Here is a 9,182-nt window from a genome sequence, read left to right as displayed (position 1 = left end):
TGACGCATCTATGGAACAGCCTCCCCAAACCCTTGACATGTTAAATGGCCCAGCAAGACTGATTCTGCAATAAGTAATGTCACTAATGTGCTACATGGGCCTAGTCGCCCAGGAAACAGCGAGTTGGGCCTTGGCCCTTGCGAGACCTCCGATGAAGAGAGTATTTCAAAGCTAGAGAGGCTAGAGGTACTGATCGTGCATGACTATACCGATAGTGATGAACACTCTGACAGTGTAGACGTGACTGTACTCAGACGAGATGCTCCAGGAACATTATGGGATGAATTACGAACCATTCATTTCGAATGTAAGTTAACGCGAGATGCTACAAACAGAATATTGCGTGCTCTGTCTAAATATGGAATAGGATCATTGCACACACTGCCACTTGACTGTAGAACCTTAACAAGTATAGCTGGGGGCGCGGCAATGGGCAATGGCATTTTTACGCGTTCAGGCGTAGAGTACTATTACTTTGGCGTCGAAAGCCAAATAAAATCGATACTAAGAAGGTATCCCTTACAAGTAAGATCACAGTTAAAGGAGATTACTATCTCCCAAAACTTAGATGGGATACCTTTATTTAAAAGTTCTGGTAGTCAACAGATCTAAACCGTTGGCAAGCACTCATAACGTCGTAGCCAGCACCAGTTCTGGTGGGAAGGTTAGTATATGCTAGCTGTTTCACTTATCCACTTTCACTTATCAACAGTTGTGCTATAATGATAATAATATTGATAATATTAAAAATAAAACATTTCAAATCAATCACTATCCAAACACTTTAATTGCTACCATTCATACCTTTGACCGTGTCCTGGTACAAGACCTGTTGCAACATATTACAATAGGTAATTAATTATTAATTTCCTTACAGCCTAGATACTCTCTCTTCGACTTTCTAAGACTACGGCCTCAGAGCACCCTGACAGTGCTATCAAAATGGATCGTTAAGAAGTCATCTTTGAAAGGCAAAGAAAAAGTTAATTCAGGACTTCAACAAGAAAGAGGCAGATTGTTCATTTGTGTGCTGGTATCCGCCGCAGCAGGATTATGATTGCAAGTAAGGTTTAATAAACAATTATATGTTCACGTCACACACACACACACACACACACACACACACACACACACACACGTACGTACGTACGTACCAGCTATCAGAGCTATAACGTACACTTAATTGGCAGTCACAGCAAAATCCACGGGATAGACACTGCATGTGTGCGTGTGTGTGTGTGTGTGTGTGTGTGTGTGTGTGTCTCACACGTGACCCCGCGCTGACCTCTAGCTGGCCTTCCCACTACTCCTTTTTTCCTTTCTACTCCTTTATTTCTTGCCTCTTCTTATTCCCCTTTTACCTTTTCTCCCTTCTTCCACCATTCACTTAATATATTTCTCATTCACTCTCCATTTTCCGCGATCGTGTGTGTGTGTGTGTGTGTGTGTGTGTGTGTGTGTGTGTGTGTGTGTGTGTAGATGGATAGAGACATAAATAGACTGATAGATAAAGTCTGGCATAGGTACCCAATCTATTTCACTATTTTTTTTTTTCCAGACGAATCGCCACACTCATCAAAAACGACAGCAACCCTGGACCACATTGGCTGCCTGAACCAGGAGTCATCTTTGGCCAATACAAAACTTATGAGGAGTGCCAACACGTCGTCGACGAAATGGTATCAAGTGAAAATGTCGAAAGTCAGGCTTTGGCGATGTTGCGGCAATGTGATAAGGAACAAAAAAGGAAGGCAAGAACGATGGAAACAAATGCAGAAGAAACTGCTAAAGAAAAAACTGCAGTACGTCCAACTGAAAAAGATGTGAGTAATGGAGAGAACTAGTATGTGATTTTTTCCACTATAGCATTTCTTTCACATGGCCTATTTATGTACTCTCACCCCAACACACACACGTACACGAGGAGCAGCATATGTTTTCTATAAAACACAGGAAGACTACTTGTCGAGAAAAAAATAGACTCGCTTAAATAGATTCTAGGGTAATTAATTACGTTTGTGTTTCTCATTTTGCTTATTATCCAACAGCCTGGTACAGCTCACGAAACTGCAAAGAAAATACATGCGGAGGCCCCGCTTGGTGCTACAGAGGTAGACGAGAGGCCGGTCGTCAGATCACCTCTGGCCATTTCTCGGCCCGAGAGGGAGGACGTCGTCAGATCACGTCCCCTGGCCAGTTCTCCGACCGAGAGGGACCTGGTCGTCAGATCACCTATGGCCAGTTCTACGGCCGAGAGGGAGGTCGTCAGATTACCTCTGGCCAGTTCTCAAGATGTCAACAGAGCTGAAGGCAGACGAGACGCCATTGACGTCTTTAGAGCAGATACACCCAGTACGTCTGATGAAGAACCCAGTGACGTACAAGTGAGTCTTGGGCTATTTTATACTTAATTTTTTTGTACAAGTCTTCGAACGTAAAACCATTACCCATACTCATTCTTATATGTCCTTCAAGACCTATACGTCCTAGGTGCCTTTGGAGACCCATGAAAACAACTTGTAAAGATTACTTACCTTAAAATTAAATCAGTCTGTAATTTTTTTTTTCAGTTATCCAGTACACCTACTTGACATATGCCTTTCTCTTCAGGTCCTGCCCGAGAAACAGCTGCCACAACAAATACAAGAAATTTTGAATGTCGTACTAAAACATGTAAGCAAAAAATTTGAGGAAGTAAGCAAAAAATTTGAGGAAGTGAAAACTTCTGTGGATAACCTTCAGAAACAGCTGCAACCAGTACTTCCAGGACCTTCGCAGCGGGTGACTGACGGTGAGACACCTCTCCCTACCGGATTTGTGCCTGTCCTTCCAAAGGACCCCTATGAAGTGCTAACATACTTCGGTTTTCCTGCTAGCACCCGACAGTGTAAGTATTTTTTATATATTCGGTCAGGTTTTGCTATTAAATAAATAATTATATCATTTTTTTTTCCAGCGGTATCTACATGTAATATATAGAGTAACACTAAGAGTAACAAATATTTAATACTTCGCTAATATTGCATATTCAACAAAGACTGATCTAACTTACTGGCTATAGTACGTTTTCCTGTCGTTACTGCAGTTAACTGCCATTGAGTGTGAATGGTTTTGCTAGCTGAAGTGCTACATATAAAGTTATATTTCCTAGTTTCAAATGTTGTTCATTTAGGTGCATCTTTAATTACTTTCCTTCATAATTGTTTTGCAGCTCGTATCAAAACACAGGCACTACTTTCTTGGCAATGCATCGACAGAGCCAATGAGAATTCACCGGTTGGCACTGAGGAAGGCATTAGTTCAGCTATGCCCGTTGCCCAAGCCTCAGTCGGGAAAAGGTGGCCTGACCCCCTCCATCCGCCAACTCCTACATTATTTAGCACCCAGAGATGTCTGGGTGCACTTCTGTTTGAAGGGCTACTCCAAATCTAAGAGAAATATGGAGTCTGAAATGCCGAAATTTGTGCGCATGATTCAGGCGACAATGAGCATAAAACGCCAAGTCGACGAGTCGACGGTGAACGCTCATTATCGGAGGCATTAAGGAAAGAAAGTGACAGATCAGGCTTCCGTAACACGGCGCGACCCAAGAAAACGACAGCACCAAACACAAGCACACCGTCCACGTCGGACGTACCAGGAACGTCAGGGCATGGGACTGGTCAAGACGAGGGAGAAAGTGACCCCGATTATATCGACAACGATGCGGAAAGTATCGTACCGCTGTCGAGTGGTAATGATACCGACAGGGCTACAGATGAACGGTACTCGGACGATGAAGAATCAATCACTGAATAACAAAGTATATATAGATACTGAGTGAATAAAAATATATTTTTTGCCCTGATGTAGTTCTTTACGTGATCGATGTAATCACAGTATAATTCCACCTTACATCTTACTAACTAAGCATGTTCTCATACTTAATTAACAGCTTAAAAAATATGTAACTCTCTCTGCTATATAATCTATTATACATGTACGCCACCTATCATTTACTATTTATTTTTTTTACTAACATATGCTAATCGCATGGACTGTAATTTTGTTGATGACGGTAAAAGCTACATTAAGGGTAAAATATATATATATATATATATATATATATATATATATATATATATATATATATATATATATATATCTATATATAGATATATATATATATATATATATATATATATCTATATATATATATATATATATATATGTGTGTGTGTGTGTGTGTGTGTGTGTGTGTGTGTGTTACTATACTCATTAATACACAGACCAAAACATGCAGGTGTATATGGAACAATTAATATTGAGTTATATTTAGGTTCCTTATGTGTACGTTATGCCAAGGCAAGCAAAATAATTAACTTTCTATATACATATATGTATGTCAAGCTAGGGTAGTGCTGGCTGCAACTTGAGTTTAGAATTAGAAAGTTGTTAATAAAGCTGTCAAAGTTACGCACGCCAATTAACTTGCTTTAATTACTGTACGTATACGTACGCACCTTATATATACACTGAGATAGTAATGAACTACATGAAATTACAGGTACAATAAGATATTACATTCTGTTTTCATACTGGTGTGTATATATAAAATAAAAATGAATGGACGTCGTCTTCACACGATTCTCAATTAATATCCCCATGTAAAAAAAAAAGGGAAATAAGAATTTAAAGGATTTAATAGAATTTATTAGGTAAGTAAATAAAAATAATTGGGTAAGTAAATAATTATTTAATTAATATTTTGAACAATTAATAAATGCGGTCACCTGCGGACGTTGGCAGGATTAAGACGACTGCGGATGCAAAATCGTCTACTAATGCGGACGCTAGAAGGATCTGGATGATTGCGGACAGGATATGGTCTCGTCCGCATCCTCCTAGTCGTATACAGAAACGTCCGCGGCTGTGGACGTCAGAAGGACGTCGGTTTTACAACTTTTTGTCAGCAGGGTTGTTTAACACCCCTGTAATTTAGCATGTGTAGATAAGAGGGAGGAGACGTCACCAATTCGCGTGTTGCTTCCTGTGTCTTTAACTTCCTGTAATTTAGCATGTGTCGATGTAACACCCTTGTAATTTAGCATGTGTCAATAAGAGGGAGGAGAAGGAGACTACTACGTCACCAATTCGCGCGTTACTTCCTGTGTGTCTTTAACACCCCTAACACCCTTGTAATTTAGCATGTGTCAATAAGAGGGAGGAGAAGGAGACTACGTCACCAATTCGCGTGTTACTTCCTGTGTGTCTTTAACACCCCTGTAATTTAGCATGTGTCAATAAGAGGGAGGAGAAGGAGACTACGTCACCAATTCGCGCGTTGTTTCCTGTATGTCTTTACTACCCTTGTGATTTAGCATGTGTTAATAAGAGATACTGATTGATAGGAGGAGACTAACGTCACCAATTCGCGTTGTGATTTAGCATGTGTTAATAAGAGATACTGATTGATAGGAGGAGACTAACGTCACCAATTCGCGCGTTGCTTCCTGTATATCTTTACCACCCACAAATTCGCGTGTTGCTTCCTGTGTCTTTAACACCCTTGTAATTTAGCATGTCTCAATAAGAGGGAGGAGAAGGAGACTACGTCACCAATTCGCGCGTTACTTCCTGTGTGTCTTTAACACCCATGTGATTTAGCATGTGTGAATAAGAGGCCGGAGGAGGACTACGTCACCAATTCGCGCGGTGCTGAATGTCTCTCTTTAAAAATCGCGCGTTGCTTCCTCACCAATTCGCGTGTTACTTCCTGTGTGTCTTTAACACCCCTGTAATTTAGCATGTGTCAATAAGAGGGAGGAGAAGGAGACTACGTCACCAATTCGCGCGTTATTTCCTGTGTGTCTTTACCACCCTTGTGATTTAGCATGTTTTAATAAAAGGAGAGAAGAAGACTACGTTACCAATTCGCGCGTTGGTGCGTTGCTTCCTGTTACCACCCTTGTAATTTAGCACGTGTCAGTAAGAGGGAGGAGAGACTACGTCACCAATTTGCGCGTTAATTCCTGTGTGTCTTTAACACGGATTTAATTTAGCATGTGTCAATAAGAGGGAGGAGAAGGAGACTCGTCACCAATTCGCGCAACGTCAGTGAAGAGAGATGGACGGCACAAGCGAGTAGAATTGGTGCCCGTTAAGACTGAAAATATACATTCACATCATGAAAACAAACACTACATTCACACTAAGCAATTTTTTTCTCTTATAGTTGAGAATGTACGAGAGCGGGACGCTGAATGCTGGGTTGAGAGCGGAAGGGTGAATGTGTGTTTTAGACTCGCCACTAGCCCGATTCTGAGGCGAGCGGGACGCTGAATGCTGAGTTGAGAGCGGAAGGGTGAATCTGTTTTAGACTCGCCAGTAGCCCGATTCTGAGGCGAGCGGGACACTGAATACTGGGTTGAGAGCGAAAGAGTGAATGTGTGTTTTAGACTGGCCAGTAGCCCAGTTCTGAGGCGAGCGGGACGCTGAATGCTGTGTTGAGAGCGGAAGGGAGAATGTGTGTTTTAGACTCGCCAGTAGCCCGATTCTGAGGCGAGCGGGACGCTGAATGCTCAGTTAAGAGCGGAATGGAGAATATGTGTTTTAGACTCGCCAGTAGCCCGATTCTGAGGCGAGCGGGACGCTGAATGCTCAGTTAAGAGCGGAAGGGTGAATGTGTGTTTTAGACTCTCCAGTAGCCCGATTCTGAGGCGAGCGGGACGCTGAATGCTGGGATGAGAGCGAAAGAGTGAATGTATGTTTTAGACTGGCCAGTAGCCCGATTCTGAGGCGAGCGGGACGCTCGCCTCAATATTGTGACTACGTCACAATATTATTAGGTCACTACTATATGTGTAATTAACACCCTCGTGCTTCTTGCAGGTGATTATCACCCTCGTGTTATTATTAGACTACGTCACAGTGTTATTATGTCACTACTATATGTGCAATTAACACCCTCGTGTTTTTTGCAGGTGATTATCACCCTCGTGTTATTACTAGACTATGTCACAGTATTGTTACATCACTTCTATTTTTGCAGATAATTTAGAGACTACGTCACAGTATACTTCATTACTATATGTGCAATTAACACCCTCGTGATTTTGCAGGTGATTATCACCCTCATGATATTACTAGACTACGTCACAGTATTGTTACATCACTACTATTTTTGCAGAATCTAGAGACTACGTCACAATATTGTTACGTCACTATTATATGTGCAATTAACACCCTCGTGATTTTGCGGAAGAACAATGTATTTACAATCAGCAGCAGCAACGTCAAAAACAAGCACAGGCAAGTCGTCAGTATCCTCATTATGACGCTTGGTATTCGCCTTCTTATTACCAGGAACTGCAACCAATTTGCGGGTGATGAGGACACTCGTCTTAACACGCCATAGCTGATTTTCAGTCGTCTCCTCTTCAACGAAGGGAACAAGCTCATTACCGATTGGAATCGACTCCTCCTCCTTCACTGGAACCGACTCCTCCTCTGGAACTGGAACCGACTCCTCCTCTGGAACTGGAACCATCTCCTCCTCTGGAACTGGAACCGACTCCTCCTCTGGAACATCCTCCTCCTCCTCCTCCTCTTCACCAGGTGCGTAGACTGGAATGTCCACCTCATTATCCTCCTCCTCCTCCTCCTCCTCCTCGTTGTTGTTGTCGTCTGTTCCTCCTCTTCCTCTTCGTTATCGTCATCCTCTTCCTCTTCGTTATCGTCCTCGTCGTCGTCATCGTCATCCTCCTCCTCCTCCTCCTCGTTGACTACGTCATCGTCTTCAACCGGACTGTACAAGGGGTACCCATCCTCATCGACATTTTCACTGATAACGACTGGATCATACCTGTTATCGATGAACTTGAAGACACCAGGTGAAACCTCTTCTTTGAATGCAGCTGCTTTGTTATTGATGACGTGTGAATCCATGATGTTCATGTCATCGTCCAACAGTGCGACTTTCTGATGACGAAGGGATGGTGTTGTCTGAAGATCAATGTGGTCCTGCCATGTTGCAATTCGCGGTGGGTGAAGGGCTTTGAGCACACCACACAATCATACTTGTGATAGTAGTACATGAGATTACGTGCCATAGTGGAAGCCCACAAACACAGTAAGTCAGACGTGCACATTGGAATCATGAACGAGTTAAGCAAAGACTCATACGATAAAAGACATCTTTACATAGCGTCCAAACTTTTAGCGATTAAAGAAATGAACCAAAAGAGTGTTCATTCGATCACATACGATTATTTACTGGCCGCGAATGGAATCAAGTCCCATTTGCACGTAGCGGCGAATGTATTGTGCAAATTCCTTAAAAACGATTCCATTGAAATCTTTTTAAACTCGAGTCTCATGCAACGCGGGTTATTCGTGTCGTTCGTGTTGAACAACATTCTCTTTAGATGTATCTCGAAAGACAACAAGATTTCATCTTTAAGTGAAACAGATAAAAAAAAAATGTTTAACCTGATCGACTTCTGTGTTGAAATTAAAAGGCTTTCAATCTAATGGGTACAACAAGGCTAAACGACTATACGGAACTGAGAAACCTGATGAATTGAGTCAACAGGCGGACTGGGCCATCGCACAAACTGTCATCGGTGCTTACAAACAATTGAGGACCGCCTCTCTTGAAAAGAAATACTATTCCAAAACAGCATCGTATCCAAAAACGAAGCCAAATTTAATAGAGATTCTCAACGGGGTTAGTGTCATGAACAAGGCTTTCCAAACTACATCGTGTGAGAAAGCTGACTCTTAAATTTGTCAGACGATAAGATAAGAGCGTACGTCTTGAAAGAAGTAATGAGTCACGACAAATTGAAGCGTGTCAATGGTGACACTAGCACTGCCTTGCGGTTCGCAGGTTTAGTTATCGCTTACAAGAAGTTCCTTTGGGATGTGAAGCGACCATCGCAGCATTCTTCCCCACCACCATTACCTACCGAAAGAGAGTGTTTGATTTTAACGGACACGATCATGCGCTCCTCGTCGTCATTGGCTAACGATCCAAGTAAACCCTTTGTTGATTTTATAGCCGGTAAAAACAATAACAGTGAATACAACGACAAAACCAACAACGATATACTGACTAGTATTCTTAGAGGTGTTAAGTCAATTCACGTATTCGTTCGCAACTTTATCGTCAATGCCGTTCAGAGTATACTGGATATATTTCA

At 42.0% G+C, this 9,182-nt stretch overlaps 1 protein-coding gene across 1 annotated transcript; it reads left to right on the top strand.

The window, feature by feature from the left end:
• Positions 1–201: 201 nt before the first annotated feature.
• Positions 202–3,798, top strand: LOC126991572 (uncharacterized). Its single transcript, XM_050850296.1, has 6 exons — positions 202–664; positions 878–1,063; positions 1,559–1,823; positions 2,049–2,384; positions 2,611–2,887; positions 3,479–3,798. Exons 3-6 carry the CDS (start codon positions 1,677–1,679, stop codon positions 3,796–3,798), a joined length of 1,080 nt encoding a protein of 359 aa, XP_050706253.1. The 5' UTR covers positions 202–664; positions 878–1,063; positions 1,559–1,676.
• Positions 3,799–9,182: the final 5,384 nt, after the last annotated feature.

This window comes from Eriocheir sinensis, unplaced genomic scaffold (genome assembly GCF_024679095.1).
Source record: "Eriocheir sinensis breed Jianghai 21 unplaced genomic scaffold, ASM2467909v1 Scaffold30, whole genome shotgun sequence".
Classification (NCBI taxonomy): domain Eukaryota; kingdom Metazoa; phylum Arthropoda; class Malacostraca; order Decapoda; family Varunidae; genus Eriocheir; species Eriocheir sinensis.
This window is presented reverse-complemented; position numbering and strand designations above follow the sequence as displayed.

Bases quoted from the DNA above. Each gene is read 5' to 3' on its own strand.
- LOC126991572 (XM_050850296.1), top strand. From the start codon at position 1,677: ATGGTATCAAGTGAAAATGTCGAAAGTCAGGCTTTGGCGATGTTGCGG. The intron at 1,824-2,048 runs GTGAGTAATGGA...ATTATCCAACAG, and splicing joins TACGTCCAACTGAAAAAGAT to CCTGGTACAGCTCACGAAAC. The intron at 2,385-2,610 runs GTGAGTCTTGGG...CTTTCTCTTCAG, and splicing joins AAGAACCCAGTGACGTACAA to GTCCTGCCCGAGAAACAGCT.